Raw genomic sequence first — 25118 nt, 5'->3', positions numbered from 1 at the left:
CTGAGGTAGGTAAGCGGATAGTCGTCCCAGCCGTGTTCCAATCTAAGCTGTTAGAAACGGCTCATGCCGATAGATTTGCTGGACATGGTGGGGTTTCGAAAACCTTTCATCGACTAGCTAAGTGTTTCTACTGGCCACACATGAAGAAGGACGTACTTCGCTTCTGCAAAGCCTGCCACGTTTGCCAGATGGCAGGGAAAGCAAACCAGCCTGTCCCCAAAGCTCCTTTATGTTCTATCCCATCCATAGGTGAGCCCTTCGAGCACCTCATTCTGGATATCATAGGCCCGCTTCCGCCTTCTACCTCAGGGGTGCAGTATTTGCTCACTATATTAGATCGGGTTAGTAGGTACCCAGAAGCGATCCCCCTTAAGACCATCACAGCTAAGGTCTTGGTGAAACATCTACTCTGGTTCGTCTCGTGATATGGTCTCCCTAAGACCATTCAGACGGATCAGGGATCGAATTTTGTCTCGTTTGTTTCGCCAACAGATCGCCGACCTGGGAATCAAACAGATTACCTCCAGTGCCTACCATCCCGAGTCGCAAGGCGCTTTGGAGCGTTTTCACCAGACGCTGAAAGGCATGATTAGGAATTTTTGCTATGACAAGCAGAGTAAGTGGGTTGAAGGACCCTACCTCCTATTTGCGGTAAGATCAGTACCTAATGAATCGCAAGGAATCTCCTCATTCGAAATGATTTATGGCCACTCTGTGAGAGGTCCCTGAGAAGTGGCACGAGACCATTGGCTAGACGAGGAGACCAACGTAGACGTTGTTGACTGGTTATCTACAAATAAAGGCAGGTTGTTCTCTGCTTGGGAGATGGCAAAGAAAACCTTAGAGAATACTCAGAAGACCACCAAGAGCAGGTACGATAAGAGGACCAAACAAAGGGATTTCCTGGTAGGGGATCTAGTTTTGGTAGGTACTCCCACAGTGACCGGAAGTTTGACTGCTAAATTTGTTGGTCCTTACCAGGTCTTAAGAAAGGTTACTAGTCACAATTACCTTCTCAACACTCCAGACCGCAGAAAGAAGGAAACTTTAGTTCATGTTAACATAGTTAAAAAATATGAGGGCCAAGATACACTCCCAATAACCATGGTGACAACTAAAGATGAGAATGTACTAACTAATTCAGAGAGATTCTGTGTAATTTGCAGGCAAATGACGCATGTGAACGGAGGAGATCAACCATCATTGCTGAAAATGATCCGGAGATACAAGACAATCTTCAGAGATGTTCCAGGACTAACATCTGTCCTACGGCATGACGTTGTACTGGAGGAAGGAGTCCGGCCTACAAAGCAACATCCCTACCGACTCAAACCCATAAAGAAGAAGGTGGTGGAAGATGAGGTGGAGTACATGCTGAAACACCATCTGATAGCCCCAAGCACGAGCCCATGGTCATCCCCGATACTACTAGTGCCCAAACCTGGTAAGAAATACCGTTTCTGTATTGATTATCGCCAGGTGAATAAGGTGTTATGATCTCAGCCTGCAGGAGAAACGAGTCTCCCTCCTTGAGTTATTCATCAAGCCTGACCTGATTAGAAGGTCTAGCAAATATTGAGGTGATAACCCATATGTAAAATAGCTGGTTGGATATGATAAACAATTTGAGATTATGGGCAGAGAAGAAGAAAACAGATAAATGACTGATTAGAAGATGTGGACATTTTGCTGGAGGCGTGAGGCTCGCTTCTGGAGGGGCTTTGACCTCACTTGAGTGCCAGACATCGCAGGGGGAAAGCCGCGCTCCGTTGAGCTCCCGTCAGAAGGGAACCTCTAGTGATATATCTCGAAGAGAAGAGAAGTGTGCAGACGTACCAGCTGTGGAACCGAGCTGGGGATGTGTGGTCTCAAGTCGTGGGCGACGAGGAGAGTATTAAACCGCCCAGAGGCATTATTGTGGGCCGTGGAAGCGCCCTGACCAAGCTTCGTCAGAGGGAGGAGCGCCCTCGACCAGACAATCTGTGGCTTGTCCTTGGGGAAGAAGTTGCTGAGAACTTCGAAGCCAGCATAGATGAAGTAATTGATGAGACTCCAAGGTAGTGGAGCAGAGGACCTCGAGCTGTGAGGAGAAGCAGTGAAGAGGAGTGTCACATGCTTCTGTAGAGGTGGTGAAGCACCATAGTTGCTCGAGGAAACTTCATGGTGTAGCAGCCAAGAGAGCTGTGGACCCTAGCAGAAGGGTGAAGCACCGTAGTTGCTCAAGGAAACTTCATGATAGCAGCCTGGAGGAGCTGCAGAGGATCCTGGTAGTGAAGCCCAGAAGAACCTAAAGATATCAGGGTAGTGAACTTCCAGAGGTGGAAGGGAAGTTCTGGTGGATTACTTGTAGGGAGTTGATAGTGTTTGGTTGTCATTAGCGTGCAAGACGCAGTGAGAGGTGAGTGATTGTTGGCATTCTTATGTCAAGGAGTGTTTTATACTGAAGTTTAGAGTTACAGTCGTAGGCTGGATTACCTACAGATGTATGTGTTCTAGGACTGATAGGGTGATCGATTGATCATTGCGGTGTATCAAGGAACATTTATACTGATATATGTTATTGCATTCACATGCTGATTTTCTTTGTACACATTTATAGATACATATATATATTCTCATGTTGATGGTGCAACAGTGTATGTAGACTTGATCAACTTGAGGAGGTTGATAGTATCAGGTGGTGAACCAGGAGATAGGATACCACTTGATAAGCTGATGATAGAGTTCTGATGATGTTAGAGAGCAACCTGATTGTAATATTATAGAGTATAGGATTCATTATTATTATATGTGTGTATGTATCGTGTCTGTGCTTTATCCAGTAAATGTATCCCAATTTGCTGGTATTTGACCTTGTCCTAGTGAGGCTTCCCATGAAATAGTACAGAAGGAGAGAGAAAGAACCAAGAACCACTGCTGTGGACAGGGTAGAAGGTAATACTAATAAGTCAAAGGGGGATTGAGGAGATCATATTACCTAAGGAGAGAGTGGGGAGTCACAGCGGCTCGAGTGGGTGTGTGCACGTGACAACGAGGCTAAGTGTTGCAGCCGCATCCCCTAAACGTGTGACGTTGAGCCCCTCTCCAAGAGCCAGAAGCGCCAAGGGTGATCTCCTAGTGAGGTATAAGCACTCTACCGAGTTGTGGGTTGGGTTGTCCATAGAGAAGGATCAACACGACAACACCAACCAACCCACAAGACTATAATAAAGGTCACAGTAGCTGATACCTATCCTCTCCCTAGAGTAGAGGAATGTCTCGATGCCATAGGCAAAGCTAGCTACCTGACGAAATTTGACCTATTTAAGGGCTAGTGGCAAGTTCCCCTCACGGAGAGGGCCAAACCCATCTCTGCGTTCCTGACTCCCGACGGCCTGTTTGAATTTCAGGTGATGCCGTTTGGGATGAAAAACGCAGCGTCCACCTTCCAGAGGTTGATGGGTATTGTGTTGCGTGACGTAGAAAACACCTTGGTCTACATCGATGATGTATTAATATATGATGTTAATTGGCAGGACCGTCTACGTCACATAGAGGACTTCTTCGAGGCCATGCTCCAGTCAGGGTTGGTAGTCAACCTGCACAAATCGGAGTTTGCCAAAACCTCTGTCATTATTTTAGGTCATAAGGTAGGAGGAGGATGGATTGCGCCAAAGGCCAGCAAGGTAGAGGTAATAGTCCAGTACCCAACACCAACCACCAGGAAGGACATCTTGCTTTTCCTTGGTATAGCTGGTTTCTACCGTAACTTTTCATCCATAGCCGGTCCCCTGGCAAATCTTTTGAGGAAGGGTGTGAAACTGTCGTGGGATGAACATTGCCAGGAAGCCTTTGAGAGCCTCAAGCCGATTCTAATCTCTTCTCCAATCCTGAGGTCCCCGAGTTTTGAGGATAGATTTATCCTAACAGTCGACGGTTCCGACTATGGCCTGGGGTCCGTACTATCTCAGACAGATGGAAAAAGGGGTGGAACATCCTGTAGCCTACCATTCTAAAAAGTTTACCCCCAGTCAGCTAAACTATTCCATCACAGGGAAAGAGACGTTGGCTTTAATCAGTTCAGTCCAACACTTTGAAGTGTATCTAACTAATAATAGTCATCCTATCCTAGTACGAACTGACCACAACCCTCTAAAGTTTCTCGCCCAGTTTAAACAGAAGAATCTTCGACTCACCAGATGGAGTGTACATCTGCAACAATATCCCCTCCAGATTGAGCACATCAAAGGAGTGGATAACGTTGTACCTGATGCATTGTCACGCATCTGAACGACTGATTAATTTGGTTTGTTTCCTTTGTTTTTTAGAAACCGAAACCAAATTCTTTTGGTGGGCAGGTGTTACAAACCAAAATTCCTCGCCCAAGCACGAAGTCGTGAAGTCCACGCCATCTGTGAGTCCGCTCCCGAAAATCCCGCAACATGGACAACGCCATCTAGTGATGACGGGAGATGCCGGCAATAAGTGTTGGCTGCCTGTCCTAGTCGGCTCGTGACGTAGCCGCTGCTGACCTCTGGTGAGGTGGCGCTTAGACAGTGAACGCTATGAAGCAAAGAGGTGGATGTTTGGGTCTAAGCTAGTAAGTGAGGTTTCCAAGTGGTCCTATGTAGTGTCCCCAGTACTGATGACGTGTCTACTTTCAGAGTCAACCTAGGACGGTTGTGAGGTACGTTGAATCAGTCTACCCAAGGCAGCCAAGGTCTCTTCACCAGTCTGCTTTGCAGAAGCTGTGAGCCACCCCCCAGACGAACTCTGCTGAGTGTGTAATTGCCTGCCTAAGGAATCGCCGTATCCGGGGCTGGCTGGTGGAAGAGACTACCCACTGCGGTGCCGACCGAGGAGAGTGACCAGTGAGTCACACGAGGCTCCTGCCTAGGGCTCGCAACCCTAGTATTAGTCGTGGAGTGGCCTAACAGCGCGGCTGATCGGTACCTGCCAGCTATATGTTGGACTGTGGTTGTAGGCCATCACGACGAGGCACCCAGTGGGATTGTGATTTGGCTGGACTGTGGCCAGGGTGGACTCGTCGTGGGTTCTGGGCCATGGAAGAGGAAACCAGGAAAGGCTACCCAGAGTGAGCATCGCTAAGTGTCTTCAGCGTCTTCAGAGGGAGATGAAGCTGTATATATTGTGTAGAAATAATTCCCGTGTGTGACTTTTATTTATATTTGGTGGAGGGAAAGGAATATATAAAGAAATTGGTATACTTGTGTGTATAATGTACCTCCCCCATTGATTTTACTTGCGTTACGGAGCTCACCCCTTGAAAGCCTCTACTAACCTGGGGCCAGATACCCAAAAAACTAATACCATCAGAAAAGAACCCGGTTGCATTCCAGTAGGGCCGTAACAATATATATATAACTATACATAACTATCCCTCTAACTATTTTCTTAGCATCAGGGCTTAGCTGAAATAGGAGTTAACCAAAACTCATTTTCGTAATTTCAAGGTGAAGAAAAGAAGTGAATTACTATAGAATGTATTACACTTACTTATACAATTTGCACAACGTTTCGAACCTCCATGGTTCATTCTCAAGTGAAAAAGAATTTTCAGGACTGGTTGATTTTATACCTGCACTGGGTCAGGTGATAGGACAAAAAAGGTGAAAACATGGGGGTGATACATAAGGGATAAATGGGGGGGGGGTGAAACATAAGAACGTAAGAACAGAGGCAACTGCGGAAGGCCTATTGGCCCATACGAGGCAGCTCCTATCTACGTACAAAGATTGATCAGGTGTAATTGGCCTGTTATGTTGAACAGTGTCTTCTGTGTTGGCATCGTTATGTTCTGGTCTTGACCTTACTCTCATGGCGGGTAGAGTAAATAGTTCCGTGATTTGAGTGTTCATAGTAGGTATCACGGGCCTAGTCTTACTGATGTTATCAGCAGTGATACGTTTTTGTTGTCATAGAGAGCTAGTGAGAATTTGGTGGTGGTGGTCCTTGCAATGTTGTCTAGGGAGTATGAGAAGTAAGGGAAACAGCTTAGTACAAAAGTCACAAATTTATACGTACAAGTCACACAGGATTACATTTAACAAGGCGTTTTCCTTACAACATAATATGACTATGTATTATAAACTCAAGTGGCTCTGACCACCCCACGGCTCACTGTCCCATTCCTGGTGTCATGCACCCAGCCACAAACCGCTATCATCCAAAGACACATATATTTTTGCCTCTAGGTAACCTGGACTCTTATAAAACCTCTCCAACTTCTGTAATATTACTCTACCCAATCTTGCAACCCTGGATATAGACAAGGATAGGCTTATCTGACTTAACGGCCGGAGAAAACCCCTCAAATAGCAGGAACGGTCGGCAGCGATACACCTCCCTCTTCAGTCAAGATGGCGTCCACCTCCCTTGCCTCATCGCCTCTTAATACACTACTCTTTACATATGCTATCAAACACATTAATGATTTTATTTACTATATTCCCACATGCATACTTTTTTAGAGTCCATTTTCCCTTACATAGTAAAGCTATTAAAGTTCACCTTATTTCTGATGATTTCCAGCTGAGAAGACACTACTTTACTGGGCGGAGTAATAATGGTGACTTGCGGCCTCTCTGATCTCAGCTGGGGATTTATAATAATATACACTCTCCCTGTGTTCACCAACATTTTACAACCGAAACCAACCTCCACAGGAGGTAAGGTTCGTAACAGTAGGTTGTTCTATTTTTATGTGAATTGCTTCGAGAATTTGTAATCTTCTTGCATCTTGGGTTTTGTCTATTATACAGGTATTTTTGTTCAACATTTCTCTTGTTAGGGTGATGTCATGGGCTTGTCTCATGTGATTCCTGGGGGCACCGGATTGAAGATGACATGTCAAACGCCTCGGCAGCTTGGTCGACGTCATACCTATGTACTTAGATTGAAGGTTACATCCTTCATGGGGGCAAGTGTACATGTATACAACGCTTGACTGCTGTAGAGAGTTCTCCGTCGGCTTCGTGCTGTTTTTGATAAGGAGTTCGGAAGTTTTCTTGGTTTTGTAGAATATTATCAGGTTTATGTTTTAGTTAGGAGTAATGCTTTTTACTCCTTTACGAATTATTTCTTTCATTATTCTTTCCTCTTTTATATGTTCACTGTGCATGGTTGATTTGTAATAAAATTTTATTGGAGGTATTGTGGTTTCTGTTCTAGGTTCAGGATTATACCAATGGTCCAAGTTACAGCAGCGTTTATTTCCGCGTTTTCCGGAGAGTTTCTCATGAGTAGGCTGGCCGTTTTTCTGGTTTTATAGTAAATCGTCAGTAGTATCCTCTGATTTTTGTCTGTAGGGATAACGTTTCTATTAACAATATCTTTCAGGACCCTTTCCTCCGTTTTATGAGCTGTGGAAAAGAAGTTCCTGTAAAATAGTCTAATAGGGGGGTATAGGTGTTGTGTTGGTTGTCTCTTCAGAGGTTGCATGGCGTTTCACTTTCCTTCTTATGATGTCTTCGACGAAACCATTGGAGAAGCCGTTGTTGACTAGGACCTGCCTTACCCTACAGAGTTCTTCGTCGACTTGCTTCCATTCTGAGCTGTGGCTGAGAGCACGGAATATAAACCTGGATATGCGTATGGAAATGTCAAGACACACAAGCCTGGAAACAAGAAACCAAGCCTGGAAAAATTAATCGACTTCGATTAATCGAAGATGTGTAAGTTCTATTCAGTTGTGTATGTGTAAACAAAAGTCTTTGAAAATGTAATAAGTTTTACGAAACGCGCTCAAGTGTTGCGTCAGACTAGAAATAAAAATGAATTTTGGAGAATTGATTTTTGAATTACCACCAACAGTGAAAAGAAACGTACGAAAGATCGAGAAAATTCGTGTTAGAATTATTAATCTTACTTTTTCGGTCATATTTAATAATATATGTCTACAGGAAAGACTGCTACCAAAATATACTAATATATATATATATATATATATATATATATATATATATATATATATATATATATATATATATATATATATATATATTTATATATTTATATATATATATATATATATATATATATATATATATATATATATATATATATAAATATATATATATATATATATATATATATATATATATATATATATATATATATATATATATATATATATATATATATAGAAGTGTTTGTAGAAAGCCTATTGGTCCATATTTCTTGATGCTTCTATATTGGAGCGGAGTCTTGAGGTGGGTAGAATATAGTTGTGCAATAATTGGCTGTTGATTGCTGGTGTTGACTTCTTGATGTGTAGTGCCTCGCATCGTTAGCGCCTAGAAAGAGATGTTGTTGTCTTGCCTATATACTGGGTTTTTTGGAGCTTACAGTCCCCAAGGGGACTGTAAGCTCCAAAAAACCCAGAATATAGGCAAGACAACAACATCTCTTTCTAGGCGTTTAACGATGCATAAGCAACAGGGCTCCATTAAGGAACATATAATCTCTTCCCACAACCAAACCATCGCCAGAGAAATCCTAGTAAGCAACACAGAAATCATCGATAGATACAGCGATAGCAGGGGGCTTGACGTTTGCGAGGCACTACACATCAAGAAGTCAACACCAGCAATCAACGGCCAATTAATGCACAACTATATTCTACCCACCTCAAGACTCCGCTCCAATATAGAAGCATCAAGAAATATGGACCAATAGGCTTTCTACAAACACTTCTATTCAATACCCATTGTTTCGTGTTCTGTCTTGTGTTGATGAAATTAATACCCTATTAATGCCACCTCTTGTTCTGTCCTGTGTTGATGAAATTAATACCCTATTAATGCCACCTCACCCCATCCACCTCACTCAAATGTAGATATAAAATCGGAGATGCGTAAGTTCTATTCAGTTATATATATATATATATATATATATATATATATATATATATATATATATATATATATATATATATATATATATATATATATATATATATATATATATATATATATATATATATATATATATATATATATATATATATATATATATAGGAGTTTATTGCCTCAGCAATTTTTGCACAATTCTCTTCAGATATTTATCCTCGTATTTGGCCGAGGGTGGGAAAGGATATTGCTTTTCTCTGTCTAGTGTAAAATATATATATATATATATATATATATATATATATATATATATATATATATATATATATATATATATATATATAAGGGGTACCACCTCTGGTGCAAATGTAGGGACCCATAGCCTCGGAGAAGAAAATAAAGAGTACTCAGAGAAGACCTTGTGGATCCTCACTGAACACTTTGATATTTTCTTCTCCTACCACCCCTATTCTTTTGTTAAGTGTGTATATTTATCTAACTTTATTTGAAAATGTCATTACACAAAAAAAGTTACAATATTGATTACATACAGGGTACAAGGCTGCTTGTCACAAGTTGAATAGCTCCTCCAGCTCCTCAGATGGCGGGCAGGAACCATGGATGCAGTGAGCATTTCCTCTCTGGATTGCCACACTAAGGCGCTGAAAAAGAAAACTGGCAGCTCTGGGGTCTCTAGTTGTTTCGATTAGCTTAGACCCCAACTCCTTTAAAAAGCTAGCAGCACTTTTACCCCAGGCACCAAGTGTCTCTGAGGCAATGGGGACAAAATTGTAGTGGTGCTCAAGGTCTCTGTATTTACGTGACTTGGCCGCTTCCCGGTGATTGGCAGCTCCTCCTGCTTGTGTAGCACTGAAGTCAACATAGGTACTGGCCAAAGTTGAAACGCAAGTGTAGTCCCACACCAACTGTCTACCATTCTTCCAGGGGTTCACCGTAATTCCGTCTGGGCGACCGACAGGCTCATCAGAGTTGCGGGACATTAGGTAACGGGGCTCTCTCTCTGCTGGACAACCGGCTGTGGTAAGGCTCCTCTTAATAATGTCATTAACCTCGCCGTGTCTTGCATGCCATCCTCCCGTCCTTTGGCAAAGAAGGCCATGCCGTCCGTATCCGTCGGCCTCTGCCTCACCGCAAATACACCTGTATTCGGTGTGGATTGGGGCAGCTAGGCGGAGAGCCACGGCAATTCGGAGGGCCTGCGGTGTGAGACGGGTGCCGGTTGCTGACATTGGGGTTGCTAATAGGAAATCACCTGCATGGGGAGCTGCTACAGCTCTAAGTCGGGCAGTGTCATGTGGTGTCGTCGCAGCTTCTAGCAAAGTTGCAGCTTCTTGGTCGGCAATGGGGCGATCCCAGCTGGATTGCTTATGGGCTTCAGAAGGCGGTGGTTGGGGTGCTGGTCCTGCGAGAGAGACCCATTTGGTTGTGCAGTCTGTGAAGCTGGGATCATGCACCCCTGCCTGTTGAACTAGGTGCTCAGGTAGGATTTCCTTCACCAGGTTGTCAGACCCCACTGAAGAGGACAGGAATGCTGGTACAGCAATTTGTGTTGCTGTGCGCACGCCAAGGCCCCCGAGTCTGACAGGAAGGGAGGCCTGTTTCCACTGTGAGTTGCTGAGGGAAAGATTGAGGGCTTTTTCTAGTGTTGATTTCAGCAAGCTGTCATACTCTTCTAATTTAATATTGTTGAAAGATGGCGAACATCTTAGAAAGTAGGTCAGCCTGGGAAGGGACAAGCATCTGGTGATGAGGTAAAGTGCATCATGAGCATCGATGTCTTCAATCCTCTCGTTCATCCTCTTCAGGTCAGTGATCTTCTTACCAAGGACCCCGTCGATGGCATTCCTTCCAAGAGGAGCACCTAGGAGTGTGCTGTCCTCAGGGTTGGTTGTATGAATGTCAGGCAAAACAACCTTTATTTGCTCTATTATGTGCTGGTTGGTGGAGGTTATTTCGCACTTGGAAGGGTTCAGGGTAAGGCCTAGGCTTGCTCCTTGCTCCTGGATTATTCTTATGTCGTCCAAGAGTGAGGCTGGGGAGCCGGCTAGAGTACCATCATCCAAAAACCAAATGTTGAGCTCACTGGACAGGTTATCGGTGACTTCCTTGATAACTAGGCAGAACAGAAAAGGAGCAAGGGGGTCACCTTGTTGGACACCTTCTTGTGATTCAATTTCATGTTCCCCAAAAAGCAGAGTTAGATTCTTGCTGTAGCATGAGTTTACAAACTGGTAGAGGGAAGGAAAAAGGCGATGAACTGCACTGAGTACTGCATCCCTTCTAACCAGATTGAAAGCATTTTTGAAGTCCAGCTTTATCAGGGCTTTTTCATTCGTAATGTTGGCAATGTAGGCTCTAGCTGCATGAGCCGCTGCCTCACACCCTTGGGTAATGCCAAACCCAAGCTGTTTTGGCTTCAGCATGTCGGCTGCTGCCTGACTAACTGCTCTAGCAACAGCCTTAGCGACGAGACGCCGGAGTGAATTGCCGACAGCTATCGGTCTGATTCCTCCATCTTTTTTCCTCAGGGCACAGAGGGTAGCGCCAAAAAAGAGAGGCCGTATGGTCTCTGGTATGTTGCCAGCTAGACATGTGTTGGCGAATCTAGTTAGTTCCACCAGGAGGCCCTGTGCAATGTCTCCCAGTGCAGGGTTGAGCATTTGTTTGATGTGATTGGGTCGTAGTCCTGTGAACCCACCTGCTGATCCTGGTGGGAAGGATAAAGCTGCTTTGTGCACCATGGATTCGAGCACACACAGGGTATATATATATATATACTAACTACCAAATACTAACCCCTAGTACTATTAAACAAATTTATTGTGCTAGGAAATAAAATTTACTAACCCTACTAACAAGTAGCGTAGTCCAACTTAATTCTCACTAACATTAATGCTGCTGTTAATTCAGCTGTCCAGTTTCAATGAGAATTAACTATTTATGTAAACCGAATTAAACCCAGTGTAACCTTGTTAGATTTACTTGGTAATTTAGATTGCAAATTGATTTAATTAAATTTAGCAAAAAATAATATATCCATTTATCGGTAGAATTTTCCACAGCTGCGGTCAGATGATCGAGTTAGATAAAAGTCACGAACTGAATTTCACCTATGTATACATGTATTTTTATCTAACTCCACGTTATTATGGAGTAGAGTTATTATGGAGTGCGTTAGTATGATGTTAGATAATGTCGGAAAGGCTTTAATCAGATCGTAAACCAGAATAAAATAACATGATTTATATGCCGAGCACAGCACATTTATATGCACAGTGAGGGATCCAGGAGGCTCGCGCGTCGCCTACACACTTCCTGGAGACTTGGCGAGAGAGAAGCCATTTTGATCTGTGTTCTGAAGGTGAACCTTTTCTTCGTCTGTTATTCAGATCATCCGAGCATTATTGGGTCCCAGACTTTGCAGACTACTTCATCCATCATTGTGGACACCTCGTCCGGTTGGCTAAGTACCCGATGTCACATTTTATAGCCATAGATTTGTGTGCTAGGGTATCCTATCGTTAAGCAGCGAGATGATCAAAAAACACCAATAAGTGTTTCCCTCTCATCAGTCAATTTCCTTTCCAATGTGTATTTGTAGAAATATTTGTATATATAGAAATTACATACTATTAATTTCACAGAGTAGAGTTTGTCTACGAAGGGGATCACCTCTTCCAGTGAATCACGTGTCTGCCAAGTCAACACTATCAAACAGGATTAAACTGGTTATGGGAAGCTGTCTGGCGCATTCTACCTGAACTGCTTGACAGCTAAAACTTTGTTTCTAGTTATAACATTGTAGTAGTGTATTAACTCTATGATTAGAATTTATTAATGAAATTTATTATCAAATGATTTAACATTTATAGGCAATAGGTATTCTCAGCATTATTGATTCTACCCCCAAAAGATGTGCAGGGAAAATAATCCAAATTATCATTTAGAAGTTTTTACAGTCCACTTTTCTAATATTTTAGATCAATCATTTACTTTATTATTGAGGTAAATAAAATTATTGCCAGACTTGTGACTTTATTGATCAAATAATTACAGTACAGTAACATCCTGTAATAACACAAGCCATATAATATACAGTTTAAGCACTGTCTATTCACAATAACAATAAGCAAACTGCACATGAGTAAAGCTAGGACAAATAGAAATTAAGCTAGAAGTTAACATTCCACCAACCTGTACACAAACACGACATAGCTGAACTGACGACCCAAACAAAAACAGTCAAGCGAGCATCCATCTGGTACAATAATAGCTCCACTCCCGATACAATATATATAACACTTTTACTACATTCACCCCGTCTAGCATTTAAGTAATATAGTCCCAAAGATGTGTAGAGACACTGCGCGTCCTTCCAAATCGTCGAAGGGACTCCTGCAAAGTTGAAGACTGGGGTTTCAGTCGGTTCCTGCATGCCATCTTCTCGAGGGAGTGTTACTTCAGAGAAAGGTTCTCAATTAGGTGGTTTGGGACGAAGTAGTTCAGGATGAGGTGGTTCAGGATGAGGCGGGTTGGGGTTTACCCCCAGCTTTCCCAATCATTGGGTGTTGCTGTTCAATGTTGAGATTGGAGTCCAAACTCTCTCAGCAATCTGTAGCCATGGGTGCGAGGTGTCTTAATGATACATTAGTAATCCTGTCATCTGGGAACTTGATATGGGCTTATTCCGGATTCACGTGTACGACCTCAACCTCATCAACTAGAGGATAATTTTTGCTTTGCCGCACCTGACATTTTAGAAGGACAGGGTCTTTGCAAACAAGCCACGTAGATTATATGCCGAGAGTTTTCCCACACATTATGTAGGGTAAATGTAACTCTGTGTATATATGTATTTATGTCCGAAGATTAGATTAGCATTTTAAAAGCACTACAATCACCTTCTGTGGTTGATTGTTCAATAAATCCCTGGACTATATGTTTAACAGATCTCTCACCCTGTCCATGGAGGACAGAATAAAATGTATATTTGCTGGTTAGCATTGTAAATGCGTGGCCACGTCTGTGGTACAAAATAATCCTTCTTCTCCTTTGCCTCCCTCTCCTTCTCCTTCTCCTCCTCCTCCTTCGTCAGCAGAAATATCTCTTCTTTATAATAATGTATGGTGATCAATGCAGTAATAAGCAATATGTTTCAATGTGGTTCCAGGAGGAGAAGCCTCGTGGAATATTGAAATTGAAATTGAAATTGAAATAAGTTTATTGAGGTAAAATACACACAAAGGGATGAGGTAGCTCAAGCTATTCTCACCCCGTTCAGTACAACGTGTTAGTACATACATAGACACACATCACAAACAATAAACCTGTTACCAAACATTCTGAGAGATAAACATGTACATTTCCTCCTTCACAAGTGGTATGGTATCAGACGTACACAAATACTTTTATGACCTAGTTATACGGATAATTCAACAAAATATTAGTCTTGGTGCAAAATTCTTATATCTCTCAAGAATATCATCAACCTTTCCTTTGTGACACATCCAGGCTATTTGCTCAGGAACAGTCCTTATCTCAGTGTTTCTATATACATTAATCAACGGACAATCAAGAACATAATGGGCAAGGGTGTGAGACCTTAACATACCACATAGTTTACACTTCGTGTCATTATCATGAACGCCTATCCCATATTCCCAGTAATATTTGTACCCAAGCCTGAGCCGCATGTACACAGAGTCACTCCAAGCATTTCTCCTTTTACCATAAGTGAAAAGGGTGTTTTGACTCACATACATGTAGTGTTGCATGGTTTGACTTCTCTCATACATTATCCCTCTCCTCTCCACTCCTGCCTGTGCCTGAATATTTCTGATTTTGCTTCTTATTTGTCTCATTGTGAATTCACATTCAATGTCAATTTGTGGTTTTGATGTGGCACGTTTGGCCAAGTCATCCGCCACCTCGTTGAGCACTATTCCAACATGAGATGGAATCCACATGAATTTCACACTATGACCTTTCAGCTGTATCTCAGCTATTCTTCTCTTACAATCCTCAACTATAGACATGAAGACTGGGTTTCGACTGTTTAAGGACTCCAGTGCTCCTCGGCTATCGACAAATACAAAAACATTTTTGTCGTCATGACGTACTTCCTCCAAACACGCCAGAATGGCCTGCAGTTCAGCTTGTGTGGATGATATATAATTACTAAGCCGGAGTTCAATTTTCCTGTCCACAGTTCCAAACTCCGTATATTCCCTAATTAGGACACCACACCCTGCCCTGCCATCCTCCGCCACCGACCCGTCGCAATATACATGTAAACTGTTGCCTCTTGGTAACCGGGATATCATGCTTCCATTCATACACCGTAATTGTCCCGGTTCACGATGAATCTTTTTCACATTGAGGGGTACAATTTCGATGTCTATTTTCTGTACTTTCCAGGGAGCAGACATATTACCCTGTCGAGAGGGTTTACAGCAGTCAAGTACATCGTATTCCCTGAGGTCATGAGCTAATCCCCTTGAGTAGCGTGTCTCCCTCAGTTTCCTGGAAGTGTGTACGTCACTCAAGCAGGTCTGAACGTTCTCAAACAGCTTATCCCCTCCTTTTCTCCGCATGAAACGAATAGCTACTCTAGTGTTAATGTCACGGACTCTATCACACACACTCTGTAAATTTAATTCCATTCTCATTATTTCAATCATTGCATTTCTTTGACATCCAAGAATAATCCTCATAGCCTCGTTCTGTATCAGCTCTATTTTTTGAATTCTGCCTTGGCCTGTGTAAGACAAAACGGGTGCTGCGTAGTCTATCAGGGACCGAACAGTGCTTATGTATAACATCCGTAAGATAGGTACCCCAACACCTTTACCAGAAAAAGCCAGTGCTTTTAGAGGATGCAGACGGGCTTTACATAAGGTGCTGATATGATTTATTTCAGCACTTTTACTCTCACATGTGTATCCAACATACATGCCCAGATACTTGTACTTCTGAACACGGCTCAGTTCCACACCATTTAGAGTAAGTGTTATATTTCTTCGTTTCCTATACTCATATTTGGTTTTATCTGCATTTATAACTAAGCCTAACTTGTGACAGGTTGTACCAAGTATGTTAAGAGCAGTTTGAATTTTGTTCCCGGAAGTGCCTTGTATAAGAATGTCATCAGCATATATGATCGTCGTGACCCCTGGAGGATACATTTCTGATGCTAATCTGTTCATTAATACATTGAATAAGGTGGGACTTAATACTCCCCCTTGTGGGGTACCTAACTGAAACCTCCGTTCCTCAGACATGCATCCCTGATAATACACCTGACCTTTTCTGCCTTGTAGATAATCCCTTATCCAGTGTAACAATCTCCCTGTTATTCCCATATTGGCTAATTCGTATAAGATTACTTCCCCATTGGCTTTATCAAATGCTCCTTGTAGATCAACATAAACTCTACAATTGTCATCCATATTAGACAAACACTTTAAGAGACAATCCGCAGTACTTTTGCCTTTGACAAAACCAAAGAGATTACTGGACATGTTATCACCTACAAGGTAGAGTAGCCTATTTAACAAAATCCTTTCCATCATTTTATAAAAGCAGGATATTAAGGAGACAGGTCTGTAGCCACCGTTTGACTTAGGGATAGGAATGATGACTGCCTCTTTCCATTTTCTTGGTAACTTTCCCTCTCTATAACTCATATTAAACAAATCAAGTAAGGGACTAGGTTTCATACCGGCTAAATAATTAAGAATGTCATACGTTTCTCCATCTTTCCCAGGAGCAGTAGAGCTGCCACTTTTTATAGCATCCAGTAGCTCATCGTGAGTTATCTCAGTGCACGCTATAGATCTTGTATTTAAGGCACATAAAGTTACTCCATTTCTAATATTTTCCCATGACTCAATGGTGATTCTCGTGTCTGCAGGTAAGGACTCCATACCAGCAGCACTAGCCCATTTATCTACTAACTCATTAGCAACCTTCCCTGGATCTGAGTGAGCAATGAATTTGGTCTTACAACCCCTGACTTTATTTACTGCTCTCCATATGTCTTTAAGGTTCTTAGTATTACCAATGGACTGAGCAAAGTCTTGCCAGTATCTGTCCCGCGCCTCCTTCCTCACCTGACTGCATTCCCTAGCCACTTCCAACATTGTATTTTTCTCTTCATCCCTCATTCCATTTTTTATCCATTCTTTATGTGCACTCCGTAGCATTCTCTCCCACCCCTTAACTTGCTGATCATTGGAATATTTAAATTTCTTAGGTCCATGCGTCTTGCTTCCCCTGCCCCCGTTATTTTCCCTCTGTACTAATTTCTCTAAGTTCTCGACCATATCCTCGTAAAAACTATCAACGCAGAGCGGCGTGTATTGTTGATACCAATCTCCCATATTTTGAATAAAATAATTTTTCATATCTTTATTAATATTTAGCCTTTTCCTTTGAAAGTGGACTTGTTTTTTCCCCAGTGGTAATTCAACGTTCAAGGCAAAGTGGTCACTAAGTAGTTCCCGAACAACCCGAGCCTCCCCCATAATCCCCTGAGAGTTTAAAATGCAGGCATAGTCAAGCCGTCCTCCCCTGATGTGAGTTGGTTCATTGTTTCCCAATAGACAGGTATCTGGATGATCTTGTAGAAACTGTAACCACTTGACCCCATTAGTACTAATGCTACCCACTGTCCCAAGGCTTGTGTGCCGAGCATTAAGGTCCCCAATGACCAGTGAAGGATTAGTATAAATGCAGTCAGGTAGATAGTTGGCGTCGAAGCAGTTCCTGGATACATACAAATTAACTACAATAAATTCCCCTTCCCTTAATGATAATTTAACACAGACACTCTCTATACCTTGCGTTTTTGATGGCGGTTCTACTAACTCTGCTGGTATGGAGTTCTTTACATAAATTGACGTCCCTCTGATGTTATTTGCGGCGAAGAGGTGAAACCCTTTATAACCATTTAATTTCAATAAGCCTTCATTCCTATCCCCTGTCTCCTGGAGAGCTACAACATCAATATCATTTCCCATCACATAACAATGAACATCTGTAACCCTATTTCTTAAACCATTAACATTCCATGACAAAACTTTCAGTCTAGGGTGATCCATTATTAATCAATTCACTGCCTAAGTCATCCCCAATAAGTTCACTAAATGATAGCCATACCTTGTATAACATCTCCCACCTCCTCCCAAGTTCACCAGTAAAAGCGACATTGCGATTCTCAAGAGATTTTTTCAGCCCTGAGACGTCCATTATTGGCCCAAATGATTCCTTCATTTTATGTGTAATTATAGGGTTCTTCCTTTCACTACGACTACCATCATTCACACACACTTCACTTTCTTTCATTTCAGCACTCAATATTTCATTATTGCCCTCAACCACTATATCCTGATTTTCTTTCACAGTTTTGTGAATTTCCTTGACCTCCTGAACGTTTAATTTCGCCTCGATGGACTCGATTCTCTGCCCAAGATTTTGGAGGAACTCACCAACTTTTCTTAGTTCAGCCCACACCTCCTTAGCCATATTATTATGACCCTCTTTCTGAGCCACAGTAGCCACTTCACTCACCGTTACATTGTCACTGCCGGAGTCCTGAGTGGTGGCGTGGCTGCTTGTTGCTTGAGCCTGACGAAGTAAAGGAGACTCCTTTACCCACGCATTCGTCCGGTTCACTGGTGCTGTTTGGGGCAGACTGTTTTGCTGTGCTCCCGGTGTCTGGGTAAGAGCTCTTGCTTGCTCTGTAACATTCACCGGCCGGATAACACCCATACTCGGCCTCTTGCTACACACAGCTGAGCTGGCATTGTGAACGCCTCCACAGTTGCAGCATCTGGGAACTATTTTCTCACCCAGATTAAGTCTGTTTCTACACACATTAGAGAGGTGAGACTTTCCGCAGAAACGACATCGTGGATCATTTTGACAGCTCCAGGATTTATGCCCCCATCTGCAGCATTTCAGGCATATTATGGGCTCTTCCACATACTTTGCTACATGCCTGTAGCCAGCCCCGGTGATGAACACTTTCTCGGGAACTTCACCTCTCACTAAAGCCACCACCTGACTCCTAGCTTCACCTTTAATAAGGTGACGCTTGGCCCACACAAATCGTTGGTCGTCGAGGATGAATTCGGGGTCCAGAATCTGAGGGTATTTATAGATAATTACCTTCGTCAGCTTCTCGTTCCCCTCCGGTATTTCCATAACAATTACATCATATCCTTGCTGGGTAAGATACTCCACTGCCTCCATAGAACCTACCGTTAAGTAAGGTCTGTTTACACCTTCCTTCAGCAGGGGCTCGAACTTGCGGTGTTCTCTTCCAAGTGTGACTGTCCACAGCAGCTTCTGATGATAGGCCAGCGTGCATGAGGCAGGGAAAAGAAGCCTCCTCCGCTGACCCTCACCTTCCTGACATCGTTCCGTCCGTTTGTCGACATCAGTCTCGGCGTCGTTCTTCATTCTCTTGTCGTTTCCGTTAAGTGTACCATTACTGTCAACACTACGCCTTGCATCCTGTCTTATCCGTTTCTTCTGTTGCCTTGTTAGAACGTCTTGATACTCACCCTCCTCGACTGACTGGCTGCTTTCTGAGTCCATGTTAATATTGCCGTGGGAAGTAGCCAGTTCTTCTGGTGACTGAGTCTCCATCGGTGGTGGGGAGGCCTGTGGTTGTGCTGGCCTCCACCCCTCACACACACACACACACACACACTAAATATATGAATCAGCAAAATTATAAATTAAATATGCAATCTGGTATGCACATGACTTGAAACTGGAGTTATGTAAATTAATTGGATCAGGTAAAGCATAGTAAATTTTATCATAAAACTGAGAAATATCACACACCCACAAAATATATAAATCAGCAAAATTGTAAATTAAATATGCAATCTGGTATGCACATGACTTGAAACTGGAGTTATGTAAATTAATTGGATCAGGTAAAGCATAGTAAATTTTATCATAAAATTGAGAAATGTAAATTTCATGAAAATAATTAAACAAGTATACAACACACAAGTATACAACACCCCTCACACACACATAATATATGAATCAGCAAAATTATAAATTAAATATGCAATCTGGTATGCACATGACTTGAAACTGGAGTTATGTAAATTAATTGGATCAGGTAAAGCATAGTAAATTTATTTTCCCTGAAACTGAGAGATGTAAATTTCATGAAAATAATTACACAAGTATACAACACTCAACATGTAGTACAATATGATACTTAATAATGGATAAAATGTAGAAAATTTACACAAAAGAATTAACATGTAATGCAGAACATGTAGCAATAAGGCATCAAGAATTTAAAACAAATTAACTTTCTGTAAATGTGTAAATAATAATAATAATAATAATAATCACTGTGGAAAGAATACAAGAATATTCTGCAATGTTATAGCAACTGCTGTAATTAGCTTATAATAAAGTTATAGAGTACAGTACTATAAACACATACTGTAACATTTAATATAAAATGCTAAAGGAAACTTCAGATTAAGGTCTGGGGAAAACATAAAATTTGCCTATAATGCACTTCAACTGCTGAAAAAAAAAACAATATTATTTATACTTAATACACTGCACCAGAATGTACTTGGAATCACTTAACATAACATTACTAATGAACAATGGAACTTGTAACTCCAAACACCACAAAAAGGAATTGAGTGAGGAATGGGCAGCTAATTCCTCTTATCAAGTCACTGGAGGAAAGAATATTTGATATACAGGGTTATTTCCTTATTAAATCGCAATTATTGTATAGCACAGTGTGTACCAGCTATAGTTTACTTAGCTTCGGGCTGTGGTATCCTCAGAACAACTTTGGCTATCGTGGAAAACAATCCACGAGGAGTCGTGTGGGGAGAGGTGAGTGGCGGCGTTGTTTACATCCGGAGGCGATCCTGGCGTCGGTTTCCTGAACCTGGGCTGACGTCATGGACTGGCGTGACGTCATGGGCTGCCGTGACGTCATGGGAGGACGAGGGCGACGATTACAGAAACGAAGAGTACAGATGAATGTTGCATTGTAGAAAATACTCCATCCAGTGAGCAGTCCACTTCACTTCAAAAGGCGCTGGAGTTGACACTCGGCGGTGTTAACAGTAGCTAGGGAGCACCAACTAAAATCTGGGCGGGTAGGCTGCAGCGTCACTGGACGCAATAGTTGTCTGGTAGGACCCTGGACTAGTAAAATTATCGATGAAAGCAAGTGCTGCTGTGGTAGGTGGGTTGTGCTTGCTATGGCGTCGTGAGAGGCACACGAGGGGAGGTTTTGCTTGAGAAATATCCCTCCCTGCTCACTAGTATTGTGTGTTCCACTTTCCTTTTTGTTTGTATTGTTACTTCCTTATGTGTAGGTCTTGCTTAGGGTCTTGGAGTAACACTTCTTGATAGTATTACTTGAGGTAGGATAAATATAAGCACACAAGGTCCTGTACGTCCTGCCTCTAGCGTTGTCTGAGAGGAACTGAGCGTCGTGGAATAGATCTTATGGAAGAGATACAGATAACTTGTAATTAGATACATAAAAGCTACTCTACTTTATGCAATGTTAATTTGATTAACACAAAGTTAGGGTAAGTTAGGTTGCAGCTGCTAGGTTAGGTGAGGAACCTAAACAGAACGAAAGGATTTGAGAAGGTGAAGGAAGAGTGGGGGGGAGTGTGAGGGGGGAGAGTAGTAGGAGATGAAGGAGGGGAGAGTGATAGTGAGACGTGTGGTGGAGCAGGTGGAAGGGGAAGTGGATCATGGTGGAGTGCTGGAAGGCGGAGGGGGATCGTGGATGAGGAAGGAGCTTGAGGAGGGGGAAAGGAGATGAGAAAAGTGGTGGCATGACAAGTGGAGGTGGTAGTGGCGGCATGACAAGTGGAGGTGGTAGTGGTGGCATGACAAGTGGAGGAGGTAGTGGTGGCATGACAAGTGGAGGAGGTAGTGGTGGCATGACAAGTGGAGGAGGTAGTGGTGACATGACAAGTGGAGGAGGTAGTGGTGGCATGACAAGTGGAGGAGGTAGTGGTGGCATGACAAGTGGAGGAGGTAGTGGTGGCATGACAAGTGGAGGAGGTAGTGGTGGCATGACAAGTGGAGGAGGTAGTGGTGGCATGACAAGTGGAGGAGGTAGTGGTGGCATGACAAGTGGAGGAGGTAGTGGTGGCATGACAAGTGGAGGTGGTAGTGGCGGCATGACAAGTGGAGGAGGTAGTGGTGGCATGACAAGTGGAGGAGCAAGGTGGAAGAAGAAGTGGTGGTGTTGAGAGGAAGACTGGGGAGTGGGGAAGAAAGGAGTGAGATGGAGGTGGGTAAGGGAGGGAAGAGGGGAGTGAATGGGGGAAGGGTGCTTTAGAAGAGGTCTAAAAGGGACATAGGGGGGGGGGAGAGGTTTGAGAGGTGATATGGTAGGGCTGGATGATATTGGGTGGAGGGAAGTGGGTGGTGGAGGGTAGTGGGTGGAGGAGGGGAAGGGGGTGGTGGAGTGGACACGGGTGGAGAGTTGTGGGTGGTGGAGTGGACACAGTTGGAGGGCAACATGCCTCAGCAACCTTCCCTGTCCCTTTGTCCTCCCCACCATTCTCCATCCCCCCATCCCCTCGTCCCCACCGTCTCAAACTCCCCCGTTCCCCTTCTCCTTCCCCACCATTACCCCCCTCCCTGGTCCCCTTGTTCTCCCCACTTTCCCCACTCCCTCATCCGATGCATTCCCAAATGGTCTGATGTTCCCATCAGAAAATTGGAAATATCAAGCAATCTGATGTTCCCATCAGTGAAATATAAGAAAAACAGTTAAAATATTAAATGAATATATGAAAAAATAAAAATATAAACTATAATTACAAAATGAACGGTATGGTAAACAAAACCGCTCAATTCCAATGCAATTCACACAAAATAATTAAATCAAAATTAAAATAAATCAAAATCTATGAAAATTAAATTTATCAATGCAATCAGAAACATTGAAATGGAATTGTAACGTATTTAGTACAGCATGTGTGTTCCTCTTACATGCAAAAGATGGTGTTGTTTTTCAAGAAAAGTTTTACCTGTCACAGGTGTAGCATCTATACTTATACTTACGAAATAAACGGTATGGTAAACATCACAGCTCAATTCCAACAAAATGTCACACAAAATAATTAAATAAAAAATAAAATGAATCGAAATCTATTATAATACATTTATCAATGCAATCGGAAACATTGAATTTGAATCATAACATATTTAGTATACCGTGTGTTGCTCTTATGTGCAACAGATGGTGCAGTTTCTTAAAAAATAATGTTTTTTACGTATCACAGGTGTGGCATCTGTTCTTATACTTACGAAATGAATGGTATAGTAAAAGCATGTACGTATTTGAATGGACCGTTGTTAAAATTTCAAAGCAATCAGTGAAGAACTTTCAGAGATTAGCGATTTTGAATAAACGAACATTTACATTTTTATTTATATACATGTGTATACTAGCTGTATCCGACCACGCGTTGCTGTGGCTCCGAAACGCATGTGCGTTGCTGAGCCACAGCAACCTTCCCCTGTCTCCCAGTCCTCCTCACCATTCCCCCTTCCCTCGTCCCCCCAACCATTCCTCACTTCCCCGTTCCCTCGTCCTCCTAACCATTCTCCCCACTCCACCATCCTCTCGTCCACCCCATCATCTCCCACTAACCCGTCCCCTCGTCCTCCCAACCATTCCCCCCTCTTTCCCCATCTCCTTGTCCTCCCCAACATCCCTCACTCCCCTGACCCCTTTTACTCTCCACTATTCTCCATTCCTCTGTCCCCTCGTCCCCACCATCCCCAACTCCACTGTCCTCTAGTCCTTCCCACCATTACCTCCTCTGTCCTCTCGTCACCCACGCCATCCCCCACTCTCTTCCTCTCGTCACCTCCACCATCCCCCACTCCTTTCCTCTCTTCTTCCCCACTCTCTCATCTGATGTATTTCCAAATGATCTGATGTTCCCATCAGAAAATGGGGAACATCAAATGATCTGATGTTCCCATCACTGAAATATATAAGAACAGTTAAAAAACGAAATGAAAAACAATGAAATAATAAACAAAATTAAATATACTCACAAAATAAACTCTATGGTAACACCACAGATCAATTCCAACCCAATGTCACACAAAATAATTAAATCAAAATGAAAATTAATTGAAATCTATGAAAATTAAATTTTTCAATGAAATCAGAAACATTGAAACGGAATCGTAACATATTTAGTATAGAGTGTGTTGCTCTTATGTGCAATAGATGGTACTGTTTTTCAGAAAAAAATATGTTTTCACCTGTCTCAGGTATGGCATCTATAATTATATTCACGTAATGAAAAGTATTATACACAACGCAGCTCAATTCCAATGCAATGTCACACAAAAAAAAATCGATGTCAATGAAAATTTCATTTGTCAATGAAATCGGAAACACTGAAATGGAATCATAACATATTTAGTATACCGTGTGTTGTATTTAAGTGCAACAGATGATGCAGTTTCTTATAAAAGAATGTTCTTTACCTGTCAAAGGTGTGGCATCTGTTCTTATATTTATGAAATGAATGGTATGGTAAACAACACAGCTCAATTCAGTCGCAATGTCACATAAATTAATTAATAAAAATGAAAATGAATCAAAATCTATGAAAAATCAATTTATCAATGCAATCAGAAACATTGAAATGGAATCGTAACTTATTTAGTATAGTGTGTGTTGCTATTACGTGCAACAGATGGTGCTGTTTAAAAAAAATATATATTTTTATCTGTCACAGGTGTGGCATCTATACAGTAGGTATATAAAAACATGTGCGTATTTCATTGGAAAGTTGTGTCAAAATTTCAAAGCAATCGTGTGAAGAACTTTTGGAGATTACAGCATGTGTTGCTCTTACGTCCAACAAATGGCGCTGTTTAAAAAAAAAAAAAACATGCTCTTCCTGTCACAGGTGAGACATGTATATAGAAGATATATAAAAACACATACCAATCCGAGTGCAACATTGTGTTAAATTTTCAATGCCATCAGTAAAGAGGTTTTGTAGATTTCCCTCACATGAAAAACACAGTTTTTTTTTAGCATGTTTTTTCACGTCACACACGTGACATCTACATAATATATATATAAAAACCCGCTCGGATGGGAATGGAAAGTTTTGTGAAAATTCCAAAGCAATCAGTGAAGAACTTTCGGAGATTAGTAATTTTGAACAAATGAACATT

The 25118-nt window shown here is 42.2% G+C and overlaps 1 protein-coding gene across 1 annotated transcript; it reads left to right on the top strand.

Moving 5' to 3' along the window:
• The first annotated feature begins 21754 nt into the window (after nt 1-21754).
• On the top strand, nt 21755-22150 carry LOC138364957 (loricrin-like). Its single transcript, XM_069325043.1, has one exon. The coding sequence runs from the start codon at nt 21755-21757 to the stop codon at nt 22148-22150; it is 396 nt and encodes a 131-aa protein (XP_069181144.1).
• Nucleotides 22151-25118: the final 2968 nt, after the last annotated feature.

Source organism: Procambarus clarkii, chromosome 15, assembly GCF_040958095.1.
Source record: "Procambarus clarkii isolate CNS0578487 chromosome 15, FALCON_Pclarkii_2.0, whole genome shotgun sequence".
Lineage (NCBI taxonomy): Eukaryota > Metazoa > Arthropoda > Malacostraca > Decapoda > Cambaridae > Procambarus > Procambarus clarkii.
Note: the sequence above shows the minus strand (reverse complement) of the source record. Positions and strands in the feature narration are given on the sequence as shown.